This window comes from Sinocyclocheilus anshuiensis, unplaced genomic scaffold (genome assembly GCF_001515605.1).
Source record: "Sinocyclocheilus anshuiensis isolate Anshui unplaced genomic scaffold, SAMN03320099.WGS_v1.1 scaffold79, whole genome shotgun sequence".
Taxonomy (NCBI): Eukaryota; Metazoa; Chordata; class Actinopteri; order Cypriniformes; family Cyprinidae; genus Sinocyclocheilus; species Sinocyclocheilus anshuiensis.
In genome coordinates this window covers 245,483-262,689 of record NW_015548213.1, presented here as the reverse complement: position 1 = coordinate 262,689, position 17,207 = coordinate 245,483, and the positions used below count along the sequence as shown (strand labels likewise).

General features: G+C 35.1%; 1 protein-coding gene across 1 annotated transcript; it reads left to right on the top strand.

The window, feature by feature from the left end:
* The first annotated feature begins 17 nt into the window (after nt 1-17).
* Nucleotides 18-16,658, top strand: LOC107653798 (protein FAM69C-like). The gene is made up of 4 exons (XM_016440621.1): nt 18-711; nt 10,454-10,882; nt 14,044-14,208; nt 16,023-16,658. The coding sequence occupies exons 1-4, from the start codon at nt 526-528 to the stop codon at nt 16,281-16,283; spliced, it is 1,041 nt and encodes a 346-aa protein (XP_016296107.1). The 5' UTR covers nt 18-525; the 3' UTR covers nt 16,284-16,658.
* Nucleotides 16,659-17,207: the final 549 nt, after the last annotated feature.

The following is a 17,207-nucleotide window of genomic DNA, read 5'->3' as shown; positions in this document are numbered from 1 at the left end:
CGAGGGTCTGCGTCTGGCACAAGAGACGGATCTGGCACTGTGCGCCGTCAGGAAAGGCCCGGCTGCCTTGGAAACAGAGAAGAAGGCGACCCAAAGGAGGAAAGCACTCAAGAAGGGGGCGGGAGGCAGAGGGAAAAAAGGTGGAGTGTTGTATAAAGAGAGAGAGAGAGAGGGAATAGAGAGCTAGAGGCAGAGTGAAAACACATTGGAGCCTAGAGTGAGAGTAACTGAATGAGGCAGAGCGAGTCCGGCCTCGACTCTGAGGCGTTCTTCACACTCCGGCACTCACCTCACTCATTCACAAAACAAACGCAGGAAGGCGGAGAGGAAGCCGAGAGAAATATCTGCTCCGTGTAACAGGAGGCAGTGCAGCAGCGGAGCGCCCCGAGGAGACGTCAGGAGGAGGTTAACCGCAAACGCCGACCCCGAGCGAGAGCAGCGAGGCGCACATCCTCCACAGATGCCACAGACTCCCTCACCCTTGAGTGGAAAGCAGAGGGCTCCTGCCGAAGGGGGTCCCGACAGATGTGGCGGTCCCTGCGCGGGGCCCTCAGGTGTCTGGGGGTGAAGGTGTGCCGGAGGAGCGCTCTGCTCGTCGTCCTGCTGTGGTTGGCCTCCTGGCTCTTCCTCAACGGCCTGGTGTTTGTGCACAGGAACATGTTCTCTGACTTCTGCACTGAAGACAAGAGCAAAGAGATCCTGCAGAGGGTGGTAAGGCTAACTTTTGTCATCGCTCAAATCAGTATTTTAGCAAAAAGTCTGTACTTTATGGATATGACCAAAAAGTCTGGATATCAACTTGTCAGGCTTGCCTAATTTGAAAAAAGAGCAAATTTAAAAAATATATGTGACCCTGGAGCACAAAAGCAGTCTTAAGTCGCTGGGGTATATTTGTAGCAATAGCCAACAATACATTGTATGGGTCAAAATTATCGATTTTTCTTTTATGCCAAAAATCATTAGGATATTAAGTAAAGATCATGTTCCATGAAGATATTTTGTAAATTTCCTACCGTAAATATATCAAAACTTAATTTTTGAGTAGTAATATGCATTGCTAAGAACTTCATTTGGACAACTTTAAAGATGATTTTCTCATAACAAACCATACATCAATGGAAAGCTTATTTATTCAGCTTTCAGATGACGTATAAATCTCAGTTTCGAAAAATTGACCCTTATGACTGGTTTTGTGGTCCAGGCTCACTTATATATATTTGCATTTGTTTAGTGTAAAATGTCGTCTAAACTTAAGGGAAGACACTACAGGTGTCTGTCAAGTAATTTTCAATACTTGAAATCAATATTAACTGAGAAAAAAAAAAATCTATTATTTTTATTAGTTATTTAGTTTAACTTTATGTACTAAAATAACTAAAACTAAGACTGAAATAAAAAAATAATAAAAACGATATACATGCATACAAAAGCAAAACTACTCGAGATGACAAACACTCAACAAAATAACTAAAACTTCAATATAACATAAAAATAATAGAATGTATAAAATATATAACAGAAAATATAAAATAAAAGCTGATTCAAAATATTAATACAAACTATGATTGTATCTCAACTGTACTAAAAAAAAACACTGGAATGAAATATAAATTCTTTGTAAAAAACCTTCAGAATATTAATAGGAATGAAACTGTTTAGTTTGTCGTATGCAAAAGCTTTCAAAGGCTTTAAAGATATGTATTATAATTGAAAACTTCAGATGCAAATAGATACAATGTAATAAAATAAACACTTGAATGTGTATTTTGGATGCATTCTATTGACAATTCTTCACACTAGAAGCAAAATAAATCTGAAAACTGACCAGTGCGTGAAAAAAACACCGGTTCGCCTGTAGTATTTTGCCTTAAACTTCAGATATACTTAAGTACTTTTACAACAGATCAATAGGCTAATTTTTCAAAATATAATTCAATACAATCAGCTGTCCTGTCGCAGTTGTAGCGATACCTTAGGGGGTTTTGATCAATTTTCCACCAAATGACACACAAGGCATTTTGTAGGATTACTCCGTCAAGCATTGAATCATGGGTACCAGCAGTAACGCGCCTCCATTAAAGGCTTAAGCTTTGTTCCTCGGGGGAAACCTAAAGCTCTTTTAGAGCCACTGGATTATGTGATGTCAAGTGAGCGCTGAAAGAACATTTTGTTTGTTGCCACATTGGGAGCCGCAAAATCCTGGTGGCCTTTAAACGGGGATTGGAATACGATTACTGGTGTCAATTAATGGGAAAGTTTTTGCACGCAAACTATCATTACTCAAACTAAATGTGTTGGCATGAGCAGATTCAGCGATTTTATTGATTTATTATTTCATTATCAGAATGCAGTTAAAATACTGAACAAATATTGTTAATTGGACAAAAAACTATATATATAATAATAATAATCATTAATAATATTAGCACTAAAATGTCAAATTGTAAAGAACATATATACACTGTAAAAATTATTTTTCAAAGTTAAATAAAATGGATTATTGGAGTATGTTTTACTTTAAGAAAAGATTCCAGTCTTTCTACAAAATTTCATGTTGAAATTTCATTTCAAAGTAAATCCTACATCAAACTTTCTGTTTAGTATAAATATATATATAGATTTATACATATATAGGTCATATATATATATATGTAACCCTGGAGCACAAAAGCCGTCTTATGTCGCTGGGGTATATTTGTAGCAATAGCCAAAAATACATTGTATGGGTCAAAATTATTGATTTTTATTTTATGCCAAAAATCATTAGGATATTAATGTTCCATGAAGATATTTTGTAAATTTCCTACTGTAAATATATCAAAACTTAATTTTTGATTAGTAATATGCATTGCTAAGAACTTCATTTGGACAACTTTAAAGGCGATTTTCTCAGTATTGCGAATTTTTTGCACCCTCAGATTCCAGATTTTCAAATAGTTGTATCTCGACCAAATATTGTCCTATCCTAACAAACATACATCAATGGAAAGCTTATTTATTCAGATGGTGTATAAATCTCAATTTTGAAAAATGGACCCTTATGACTGGTTTTGTGCTCCAGGGTCACATATAGTTTTATACATCAAAGTTAATAAATGTATCAGACTAGTTCATTTTAAATCATGCTTTTGAAGTAACTTTGACTGATGCAATCATTTGAGCTGTCATGAAAGAGAAATTGAGTGAATTACATTTTTTTGCTCCTGTAATATCTAAGATCATGACACAAAAGTCATCTAATTCTTAATATTTGGGCAGGCTGAGATAAATATAATATTGAATTCAACAGCTGCAAGCCGATGGAATGCTGCCAATATTGTGCAAATGATGACTGGGTGGAGATAGTAACTATGAGGTGTATGTCATTTTGGCAATGAGGATGAAGTGAAAATAACAGACTGGCTGCTGTAATTGTTGGGTCGTAGTCATTTTTAAATTCTCAGGGATGTTTAGCGAGAATATTTTGGCTCAGGAATCACAGTTCAAGGCTCTATAGGGAGTTACTGACAATGAGTTAATTCCACACAGAATTGTTTTGTTGTTTTGTTTTACTTTGTGTTCTTTTCTTTAAATAGCTGAAGAACCTGCTCTTTGCTAAAACATTTCCAACCTCTTAGTATCTGCACAGTCAAAAGGTACAACGTAAAATAACTGTAGAATGTAATTTTTTGAAAATGTAAATAAAACACATTTTATTGGTAAGTCAAACAATGAAAAATGAAGATCCGCATACATCAAGATCTACGCACCTGAAGACATGTTTATGTTTTTTTCTCTCCCCTGGACGCATGTTTGGCGCTACTCTATTTAATCTTAATACTTTTTACAAGAACATAATCTTTAAGTTTTTTCTACCTTTCTAAATTTCCATGTTTAATTCAGTGTGAAGCTTGTCATTTCTTTGTAATTATTTGTGAAATGTACTAATTTTCTAAGTAAATCCTGTACTTTTTTTGCTGTATTTGTAGATTTGGACTTTTATTAATCAATAATATTCATAAATATAAGATGATAAACATTTTTTTTTTTCGAAGTCCTCTCACATTAATTCTCAATCATCCATTATTTTACAAGGGGGGAAAAGCTGTCAGCTGTAGGATGCCAAAATGTTGTTTACATTCATTAATTTAGCAGATGCTTTTATCCAGAGCGGCTTACAAATGAGAATAATACAAGCTTTTGAGTTTTGATTTGTTTATGCTGTACTCTGTGTCTAATTTTCCACTGAATTATCTTATTAGCGCAGTTCAAAAGCGCAGAGATGGTTCTCATAATAATTCACATTAGATGTTTATTTGGAAATGCTGCAGAATCAAATCCAACCCTAAGTTGTCAGCTCGTTTCCTCTTATGACCACACACCTTGTTTTAAACACTTACGTAAAACGCTAATAGTCATGTTTATTTGCAACGAGTGTGACGATTGATAGGTGACTCAATAATTTAGCACTTTAATATAGACCAAAACCATTCCTGGAGGTTTTAGTTATGATAACGCAACTTACCCATCATTCATGCCTTATTACAGTTCATCTCCAAAACACAAAAGCCTATTTCTCAGTTGATGAATTGTAAAAACAGTCTGATAATCTGCCAAACAGTTAGCATTACTAAGGGCTTCAGCACTGTAATAAACAGCGGCGAGTGGTGCACCTTCACACAATAAACTGTTTATAGTTTCTGGCAGCATGTGGCTGAGAAGCTTTGGGCAGATACTCTTTGAACTACACGAGACCTTTTTTTAATCAGCGGCACCATCTGTCACCTGTGCAACCAGGCCTATGTATAATAGAATTGTTGGCATGAGTTCATGAAACGAACCTAACTGTTGTTTTAGTGGTGCTCTGCTGCAGACTCTCGATACGGTTTCATGCTTTGTTTATACTCTAATGTGAAGGTTAAGTGCAGATGGTCTTCCATGCGGTGGGCAGACATGGCCCACTGACTTGATGGACTTTCATGCACAGATCATTGTTTGGTAGTAGGATTAATGTTTCGGATGTGTAATTTAGATAGTTTCAAAATAAGAAATCATAATGTTGGAGAGACCAAATAGTCATTTGGAAATATACAGCCATATAGAAGTCTCTTCTGCTCACCAAGGCTGCATTTATTTGATCAGAAATACAGTAAACACTGTAATATTGTGAAATACTATTACAATTTAAAATACCTGTTTTTATTTCAATATACTGTAAAATGTAATTTATTGCTATGATCAAAGCTGAATTTTCCCATCATTACTCCAGTCTTCAGCGTCACATGATCCTTCAGAAATCATTCTAATATGCTGATTTGCTGCTCAAGAAACATTTCTGATTATTATCAATGTTGAAAACAGCTGTGCCATTTCATATTTTGGTAAAAACCATGATGCATTATGTTCAGGATTCTTTGATGAGTTCAAAAGAGCAGCATTTGTTAGAAATAAATCAATCACATCGATTTAATGCATCCTTGCCGAATAAAAGTATTAAAACATATTAAAATTATATCTGACCCCAAACTTTTGAATGGTAGGATATATAATGTAAAACACTGACTTCATACATTCACTAAAAAACAAAACACCAACTGATTAAAAATGGCTCAGAAACATTATTCGAGCATTCATTTGTTTGCAGATGCCAGCTGATTTATATATTTTGTGTATAATAAAATTTAATGTTTTTAAATGGAGCTTTTAGGGGCCACTGTATGTGTTTATTGGCATATAAGAGTACACTGGCAGACAATAGGCCCTTTTCTCGGGTTGTATCCCAGTTTTATTGAGTTTCTTGTAAAGTGAAAATGATGGAGTGACCCAGAGCAGCCTATGCAGACATTCTTGGCATGCCGGGACTGGCCAGCACTCAGGCCAGATGGCAATACAGAAAATAGACTGCTATTCTCTGGGGCCTAATGTTTAATCATTACCTTACATGCTCAGAAGCATAAAAAAAATATTGTTTCCCTCTTATTTCATGTCCGCACTCAGCACTGGAGTTGTGCTTGCTTACTGGCGCGTCTCGCAGGAGCCTTTTAGGTTTCTGCTCCCTAGATATGTCTCAATATGGTGCCTCCTCCAGTGTGAGAGTGTGTTTTCAGTTTTTCCACCAGGTGAAAAAAGTAAGTTGCAATTGCTTAGTAACAGCACACCTCTCCTCGACAATGACTCATGTCTAAAGCACAAACTGTGCAGGATGAGTTAGTACCAGGGTTTAATGCTGTACAAATCATAAGCTAGTATTAGTGATGCTTGATGCAAACAGTGCTAAATATATAGCCTAACTATCAACAGCCTGACTGGATAGAGGATGCATATTTCCAGAGTCTAATTTTAGTCTGGAACTAAAAATTCCACATTGTGTATACAGTATGTCATTAAGCCAAAAATATTCAATGGTTATAGATTTTTCCATGACAAAAAAAAAAATATATATATAATTATGTTAAGAATGTGATGTGTATTTAGTAAATGCAACCAAAAATATAAATAAATTAATAAATAAACAAATACATTACTAGTTAATTTAAAATATTCAGATTAAAAGCATCAGACATGATGTGCCAAACCAACCAAAAGTATGTTATAAGAACGTTTTTTCTAATTTTCCCATTAAGTTATGAAAAGATTATTTCTAAATGTTCTCTTTGAATGTTTTATTTTTTTTTTCAGCATTCTTTGTTACAAAAATGCAGGAACATTCTATTTGAGAATTTTGCAAACATTATGGCAATGCTACTTTTGAATGTTCCCTGAACTGATTTAAAAAACGTTGGATGAGCGTCCAACTAAACCATTTTAGAAGAAAAACATCCTATGAATGATATATAAATAACATTTTTGTGCTAATGTTTTGAGAACATTATTTAAGACCAGATAAGTTTAAACTAACATTCCTAACTAATCATTACTGGAAAACATTTGTTCATAACTTTGAGAGAACATTGCCAAAGTTCTGAGAACTGTCAAATCCAGTACTTAATCTTCTTTCTTGTACCAAATGAAAAAGAAAATAATAAATTCTGTCATCCTAACCACTAGATTACAAACACAGCCATGATTTACAACATACGAGTCACTTTCTCCGAGCCGAGTCTCACTACTCTGTTTTCTCTGCCTACACACATTCATTTTTCAAATCTCTAAATGCTTTCTATACTGAAACACAAACATACATTGGATTTGGGCCTCACAGTGGGAAAGTTTACATGCATACAGGAGCTGTTGTCTCATCTGAAGAATTAAAACACATGTGGGGAATTTGGCTGGCACTTACAGTGTCGAAAAAAGAGCAGAAGCCGCAGAGTGACCACAGAGCACAACATGCGTGTTTGGCCCACATAAACACCGTGAGAGGCCCATGAGAGGGTCTGTAGGGAGGAAGCTCTTTCTATGTTTAGACTCAGTCGAGCTGATAACAGACCTCTGAGATTCAAGTGCTTTATTCAAGAGTGCTGTCATGGTAAAGCGACCAACTGGGTGTAACTCAGGTAACTACTGGTGCTGGCTATTATTATTACTTGTACGTGTCTACTGGTGCAGAAGAAACACGCTCACATGCTGGAGAGAAAACTGTACAGTAATTTAGTTGTCTGCAATTGCTTTCAAAGCACGGTCACAATCAGAATCAGGAAAATGCGAACTTTACTTAAAAAGTACACATGATGTGAATTTAATACACTCTTAAAGAAATAGTTTACCAATATTTCTTCATTGGAGATTTGGAGAAATGTAGCATTGCATCACTTGCTCACCAATGGAGGCTCTGCAGTGAATGGGTGCCGTCAGAATGAGAGTCCAAACAGCTGATAAAAACATCACAATAATCCACAAGTAATCCACAGCACTCCAGTCCATCAGTTATTACATTATGATGCCAAAAGTTATTTGTAAGAAACATATTCATCAGTAAGACGTTTTTAACTTCCTACCTTTGCTTCCAGGTAAAAATACAAGTCCTGTACTATCAACGCTTCCTCCAGTGAATAGTGTATACTTGTCTGAATCAGGAGAGAAATCTGCACAGATCACGCACCATTTACAAGCCAAAACAGCTCTAAATAAATCTGTGGGTGGATTTTGATGTGAGAGGCAAACAGGGGATGTACTTTCTCACTGGAGGAAGCGTTATTATGGATTATAGTCTCATATTTTAGCCAGAAGTGATGGTTTTAAGTTAAAAACATCTTAATGATGGAATTGTTTGTCATAAACACACAGCTTTTGGCTTTACAAGACATTAATTGCTGGACTGGAGTGGTGTGGATTATTGTGATGTTTTTATCAGCTGTTTGGACTCTCAATCTGACGGCACCCATTCACTGCAGAGCATCCACTGGTGAGCAAGTGATGGAATGCTATATTTCTCCAAATCTGATGAAGAAACAAACTCATCTACATGTTGGATGGCTTGAGGGCGAGTACATTGTCAGCAAATGTTCCTTTTTTGATGAACAACTGCTTTAACACAGCTACAGTTTCACTGAAATTACCAAGAAACTCCAGCATTTTTGGTAGAATTGGTACATTTTTTTTTATTGACATCATTGCCACTCTTATTTGCGTAAGAACGAGCATTTATAAACTTTTTGATGCCTTCACCATCTGCTCCGATTTTAATCCCACAACGCTATTACTTTTCTATGTGTTCAAACTTAAGATTTCCGATGAAACACAAATGAAAAAATGTCATAAATCCAAGCCAAAATATCACAGACTTTATGACCTGAGACAATTTGCACATCCACATGATGTTGGCATAGTGACAGTCACTTACACTGTCTTCAGAGAATGTAAAAATCTAGTGTTATCACTGCCATTTTTAGCCATTTTTAATCATACAAATGTGTGAGGTTCAGTTTTATGACACAACAGTAAAAAGCTTTAGCAGGCCTTTTTAACACAGAGGACATATTTTATGTAAGGGGACAAGCAAGGGATGGGAGATCATCCACCAAACCATTATGATTGATAATCATAATGTGATCATCGCTAACATGCTCAAGCCAATGCAGATACTGTATGAGCCGGACTGAGCGCGGATAACAGCTGTTTACTTTGGAAGGTGACAGAGGACGATTTGCGGTGTAATCTCTGTGGAACACAAATCATCCGAAGCCCCGGAGCCCCTGAACTGACACATATATGTGCGGACTGCAGCAACAACCAGTAATTACCTCATTTTTCATGAGAGGGTCAAAGAGGAAAAATGTAAGAGCAAAAGCAGATCGGTTTTAACACCCCGCATAAAAATGATTATTAGACTGTTTTGCAAGATTAAATATGTGAATTTCATGCATGCCAGTAAAATATGCTGACAGGTGGCATTGGTGCCGTATCTCAACATAGGCACATATTCAATAAGTGGGATATGAGATGGAATTAAGATACATGCCTTGATTAAAAACAGCTTGAACGCTATGAAAATTAGTTTGACATGACACACATCCTACTGAGACTATCAAAATTGGTACTTGACTTGAATATAAATAATAAACATAATGGTAAAATCTAAAGTTTTTTAAATATATACATATGAAATGCAAGCAAGTAAGAAAGTGTCTACTTTAATGTTTCAAATAACTTACTAAATAACAAAACAACATACTTATTCTGACATGTACTTATTAAAATATATAAAATAATCTACTTTGACTACTGTCTACTTTGATTAGGTTTTAAAAATAATTTTTGAAAGAAGTATCTTTTAATGCTTACAAAAGCAGCAGTTGTTTGGTCAAAATTACAGTAAGTACAGTAATATTGTGAAATTAAAATTAAAAAAATGTTCTGCTTTAATACATATTTCAAAAAGTAATTTATTCCTGTAATGTAAAGCTGTATTTTCAGCATCATTACTTCAGTCTTCAGTGTCACATGATCTTCAGAAATCAGTCTAATATGCTGATTTGCTGCTCAAGAAACATTTCTGATTATTATCCATGTTGAAAGCTATGGAAGAATTGCAATATAATCTCACAATTGCAAGGAATATATTCAGTACTGTGAGATGCAAACTCCTAATTGTGAGAAATAATGTCAGAATTATGAGATACAAACTCATAATTACGAGAGACAAAGTCAGACGTGCGAGATATACAGTCAAAGCAAAATTTATTCAGACACCTTCAACATTTCTCACATTAAGAAGTGATAGCAAATATTTATATTGTTAGAAAAGATTTATATTTTGAATAAATGTTCAAATAAATTATATTTTAAAGGATATTAAAATAGAAACCATTATTTTATATTCTAATAACATTTCGCAAGATTACTGTTTTTTTTCTGTATTTTTGATCAAAGAAATGCAGCCTTGATGACTTCTTTAAAAAACATTACAAGTCTTACTGATCCCAAACTTTTGAACGGCAGTGTATATATATATTTATGGTGTCTAAATCACTGCTGATAGAAGCCAAACCACAATCACAGTGCACATTTCACTTCTAATGTGTCTCTGTTTCAGTGTGCCGAGTATCAGCAGGGAGTTCTGACCGGTGACCTCTGCGAGGACCTCTGCGTGGCCGGTCGTGTGGAATACAAACGCTGCCTCTATTACGAGAATGGCAAGAAGGTCATGGCCGCCAGCTGGCGTGGGGTGCCTGTCGTTCTCAAGTCAAAGCTGGAGAACTTCTCCTCCTATGAGGCTTTAGCTCTGCTGGAGTACCAGGATACAGCGGGAGGAACGGGAGGCGAGGAGGAGCTCTCGCCGCTGGATGTCGTCTTCTATGCCACGCTGGAGATCAAGAACTCTCTGGGCTTGGAGACGGGAACTAACTTGACGTTGCCCCGCTTGTGGGGCCAAAAGCTGAAAGAGAACGAGCGGACGTACTCGCGAGCGTTACACCTCTGTGATATCAAACCAGAGAACTTTGCTATCAGGAAGGACCTGACGGTGAGTAAACGCTTAACAGCAGGGTTTATATAACCCTGTATGTGACAAATAAAAAAAAATCTTGAATTATGAAGGTCAATTGAAGACAAGAAGTAAAGAAAATTTAAAGACTAGATAGAATGGTTAGAAGAATAAATAGAATACAATATGTCAATATACTCTCTAAATGTAAATGTCTATGGAGCATAACATTTGAAAATATAACTTCCAAAAGATCTCTATTACTTTTTAATTTGTTTCATAAATAAATAATTGATGGCTTGAATAGCTCTGCTCCAAGCCATTAGAATAGAAATAACTTTTACCGCACTTTCTGATCACACTGCAAAAAAAAAGTGATGTTTTCCAGTGAAAATGTATAAAGATTCTTAAATCAAGATATATTTACTTGAGAAACATTTTGCAACATTTAATGCCATGGCTATAAATGTACGAATTTCTGGCCTTAAATTGTGGGAGAAAAAAATAAGACTTTTTATTTTAAGGAATAAAAAGAAAGAAAACACAATACGTCAATGTATTCTCTAAATGTAAATGTCTAGGGAGCACATTTAAAAATCTGAAAATATGGCTTCCAAAAAATATCCATTACTTTTGAATGGAAAAAAGTGATGTTCTTCTGTTCTTCATCAGTATTTTTGTCTTGTTTTCCAGTGCAAATGTCTAAAGATTCTTTTACATTTACTTGAGATACATTTACATAAATTGATCTAAATGAAGCAAGTTTACAAACAAACACCTGTCAATGGGCTCAAAAAAATCTACTTAATTCACTTAGATATTTGTTCTTGTTTTAAGTATAAACTCACTTAATTTTGATGAATTTTCTTTAGAAAACAAGACTTAAGTATGTTTAGATATTTGTATTTGAAAACAAAACAAAAATACTGTGGAAGATCCATTTTTGCAATGCAATTTATGAGTTTTTAAGGCCTTAAATTGTGGTTTTAAGGCAGGATTTGGGACAATTGTTATAGACATCATGGCAGTTCATCTCTTATTTGCTTTAAGTGGAGCATTTCTCAGTTTTTGGACGCCTTCACCAGCTGGTTATTATAGACTCAGGAGTGGCCAGCCATACAAATGATCTGCCAAATCATTTCATTTAATCAGAAAAGTATGAACTGATGCATGCGGTTTACTGTTCATTACAATGTGATTGTGGTTAAATGAATTACCCAAGGATCCAAATCTAATGAAAACATTTCTATGAAGAGTATATACTGTATATCTTTCCAGTATTAGATTGGAATATTATTGCAACAATTAGTTTTTTGTTATTAGATTATTCTGCAATATTTATTATAGTCAAGTATTTCTATAACTAATTATGCTTGTCTCACTGTTGGCAAAATGATGAAATACACTACAAGAAAGATGTGTTGATTGCTCAATTACATTTCCTATAGATTTCCTTATAGAGCTGCTGCCCGAGGCTTATTATGGTCCAAATACTCCAGGTTATTAAGATAATTATGATTGTAGTTATTAATAATAATAATATTTAATAATTACTATAATTATTATAGTAAGGTTATCATAGCTAAAATATTATATCAACATTGAGGTCTTCAAACACGAGCCAACTATTTTAGCAATGTCAGTTTACAAGCAAGAGAATTATAATGTAAACTAAAATATTTTTTTCAGATCTCATGATCATGATTCAAAAAGAGATGAAAATGAATATTTAGAGTCTGCCGATCTATACAGCAAATGCTTGGCATTACACATGATATCTGAAAGCTGAATAAATAATCTTTCCATTGATGTATGGTTTGTTAGGATAGGTCAAATTTTGGCCGAGATACAACTATTTGAAAATCTGGAATCTGAGGGTGCAAAAAAATCTAAATATTGAGAAAATCGCCTTTAAAGTTGTCCAAATGAAGTTCTTAACAATGCATATTACTAATCAAAAATTAAGTTTTAATATATTTACAGTAGGAAATGTACAAAATATCTTCATGGAACATGATCTTCACTTAATATCCTAATCATTTTTGGCATAAAAGAAACATTTATAATTTTGACCCATACAATGTATTGTTGGCTATTGCTTCAAATATACCCCAGCGACTTAAGACTGCTTTTGTGCTCCAGGGTCACATTTGTGTTCTAGTGGAGCCGATGAGATTGAGATACATGCTGCTCATTCGGGGGGGTTCATGGGTTTTTCTAGCATACTGTAAACAACACCTGACATCATGCAGCTTGTGTTGCTATGACTCCCATCAATCAGTGCCAGATCAACAAAATGCTGTGTAATGCAAAATGCATAAAATAATATGTGTTTAAGATGCTTTGGAAGATTTCTGAGAGTCTGTATTGGCTGTGAAAACCCTTTAGAAATATCACTGACTGTCCTGTCTTGTTTATGTAGAAGGATATGTTAATATAATTCACAAGTTTATTCAAAAACAAAAAGTTAAGCATGCGGCAACAAAAAAACAGCTTTGTCAATGCTTACCGTATCGTATCAGTCTAAGAGCTGCCCGCAGAAGTTATGTACTGTATACAGTATTCGACTATCTATCTATCTATCTATCTATCTATCTATCTATCTATCCTGTAAAAAAGATTTTCAAAGTTGAAATAAAACAAAAATTAGCTTCTAGAATGTTTTACAAGAAAATACTACATCAAAATTTCATGTTTAATTCAGTACTACTTGCTGTTTATTTGTAAAAATTTCTGAATGAGTAAATCCTGTGCCATTTATTCAGTCGATCTATCCATCTGAAACGAATGTTTTATTTCTAAATATCTGTTTTTAATTAATACCGTCTTATTTATGTCTAATAGTCTGAGACAACTATTGAAATATTGTCTATTTTGCCTTTTTTTTCTATGCAAATGATTGCATAATGTCATTTATAAGATTTGTCTTATCTTGATTATTAGTTTTAGTATTTTTACAATGTAAGCAAAAACATCTGATATATACAAAGGAGTTTGTAAATATGACAGAAAAAAATCACTTATTTGATTAGCATCCTAGAAATAATGTAGAATATTAAATATTTATTTTATTTTGATATATTTTTTATTTCCAGGTTTAAATTGGATTTTGAATACTAGAATATTTACGTGGTTTTGGACTGTATATATAAATACTTTACTTTGCATTTCTGATTATTATTTTATTTTTCACTGAACAGGTGGTGGCTATAGATGTGGATATGGCTTTTTTTGAGCCCAAAATGAGAGACATACTTGAGCAGAACTGCACCAGTGACAATGACTGCAACTTCTTCGACTGCATTTCCAAGTGTGACAAAACTAAAAACAGATGTGGGCCAAAGCGCAAGAACAGTAACCTTCAGGTGAGCGAGGCATTCATTATTCTGACTCCATTGTATACTCTAATTCTTTAATAATTTGCATCAATTCTTCTATATTTCAGCATTCAATAATCCTATGGAGTATGTGGTTAGCAATTATATATGTAAGGTGCTGAAAGTGAAAAGAAAATGACTTTGTTTTGGAAAACTGTCACAAAGGAATACCAGTAAAATAGCCGGAGGAGACAATCATTCTTCAGCGGTAAACATTGCCAAGAAAAATGCACGGAATGTTAATAGTTCATGATAACGCTGAAGGGAATCAGATAGCGCCGTCATTACTGCTCCTAAACACAATGGGGGTTAACAGGGCCAAACAAAGGAAGAAACTTAACAGATCATCATCAGCTGTGGCTACAGTCAACCGCAACAGGCTGCAGCTCATTTGAAACAAGCTACATTTTGCACATGATATTTGTGTAATAAATAAGGCTGTATTCAAACCGCAAGCCAACAATTAAAATTTGTCTTATGACTTTTTTTTTTTTTTTTTAAACAGCACATATTAGATGTTTCTAAACTGACCCGTACGTGTGAAACACCCCACCCTGGAATGTTCATCTTAGTTTAATAGCTTTAGATTACAATTTTTAAAAACTTAAATTAAATAAAAAAAAAACAAAACACGTAAGGTGAATTAAGCCACACTGAGTTAAAATGACAACAAAAAAAGTGACTATTAAAAAGTACATTTATCACAGCCATGCGAGGGTTAAAAGGGATAGTTCAGCGACAAATAAACAGTCATAAAAAAACCCAAAATATCTGATTTATGACCAGATATGCAAATGGCTCAGATCAGAAACTGATCATGTAAAATTCAATGATTTTAGCAAAAACTATTTTTATAGTTTATTGCCATCAGAAGTTAAACTGCATTAATTGCAACTTTTTATCGCACAGTTATGACATTATGATATTTTTACTCGCAATTGCAAGTTTATAGTTTATATCTCACAATCCTGATTTTTAGAAAAAATAGTGGGAATAGTGGGATACAAACTCAAAACTGCAAAATAAAAGGTTCTGTGGCAGAAATAAGCTTCCATAAAAACAGATCTGTGCTACGTTAGAGGAAAATAAGCTGCAATGAAATTATTAGAGATAGATGACCGTAACGATGAGTAACATGTAATTATTAAAACAATTTTTTAATTGTTTCTTTCTGTGGTGTAAATAAGCTTCCATATAAACCACAGATCTGTACTCAAACATACTCTACAACAACGGTGAGCGAAGTTACAAAAATATTATTTGCGATGAAGTAACTACAAGTAGAAGACAATAAATACTATTTTTTTTAATGCCGCCACCATTACAAGTATATGCAGGTTTAATTTCTCCATTAGATGCTTTGCCACAGTCACGCAACGTCTTTCATCTGTTCATTGCGGTTCGTTCGTAGTCAACACCTGCTGTCAGTGCCAACTCCCCTTAAGGAGAGCAAGCTAACAGACGAGCTGGTCGCATGAAACCAAGTCCAGCTCCGGGCCACAGGTGGCTGAGACAGAGCCCATCTCTCCGTTCCCGATCACTTAACGCAACCCTTGGTGACCTCTACTTTCCCATTGTATGGCCTGCCATTCAGAACAATGAGGGCTTTGTAACGTTCAGGCCTTTGGGTCGAAGAGACCATTGCTTTCAAATGGCACGCATAGCGAATATGGCTGATGATTGCTCCGGAGATGATGAAACGAGACCAGGATGGCGCTAATGGCCGCTTCCCTCATCCATACCCATGCTTTTCCCTTTGGGGTCGATAGCTGTCATGCTTCTCTTTTTCTGTCTCTCCGCAGGTGATCTGTGAGAAGATCTTCAGGCCTTGGTTTTCTCCCACGCTGCTCGGTGCTAAAGCGGGGCTCCCCCTGCAGGTGGCGCTGCAGCGAGCCGTGCAGGAGTGCGCTGAGATAGACGGCGGGGAGGACGCCAAGCGTTCGCGGGCCGTGAGAAAACAGCTACAGGATCTGCTCGTGGAGCTCATTCAGGAGGACACGGGAAACCAGGGTGAAGGCTCGGAACACAAGACGAGACGTGTCCATACGGCACTTAATTTCTAAATGAACTCTCGAAATGGCTACGAAAGAACAAACCCAGTCATGTGCAATTCTGGAGAACATCTCAGATGACTATTACAGTCGAAATAACAGCTGTTTTCCAACAGCCAGATACATTAGCATAGTTGTTTACTGCTAATATTCAAAATGTCTGTTAAACCTCTGGTGCTGTTCAGCAATTTTCAAAAGGAAAATTGTAGGTTTGTTTTTTTTTCTATTTTATTTACTTCATCGGAATGGTACGGAACATGGTACAGTTTTTGGCACTTGATATGAGACCACACAGAAATCATGGACATGATTTGACACGGTTAAATGGTTCTGAAAAAAATAGTCCCACTTGTACTGTTTGTGGTCAAAAATGAACGCACTGGAAACAAACTTTTGTTTGAAAAACAAAAAAACTTGAAAACAATTCCACAATCTAGTGGAAACGTGTATGAAAGCACATTTTTAGAGATATCAACCTCAAATTTAGAACATAACTTGTTTAGACTTATGGCTTAGATTTTTCATATTTTAGAGTAAAATATGTTCTGGAAAATATATGGTTCATATGAAATATCAAAAATAATTTCCAAAAATAAACTTAAACTTCTATAACTTTTTTTAGTTTCACGTTTTTCAGTTCAGCAATAATCTACCAGGTGTCTTAGAGTAGAAAGAGATCAGATGTAAGTCTGTGCTCCAAAGCATTCAAGATTTACGACAGTTGGAAATGTCATTTTCAGGTCTATGCTCAAAAAGTGGTTAACAGAAATAAATGGATCATGACTATTCCATAAATGTAATTTAGTACCATAAAATCACCTAAAAATACAAAACATTAAATAAAAACATTTTTGAAACTAAAATATAGTACATTCATTTAATGTAACATAAAATATAGTACATTCATTTAAAAGGCGAGCAGCACCAGAGGCTTAA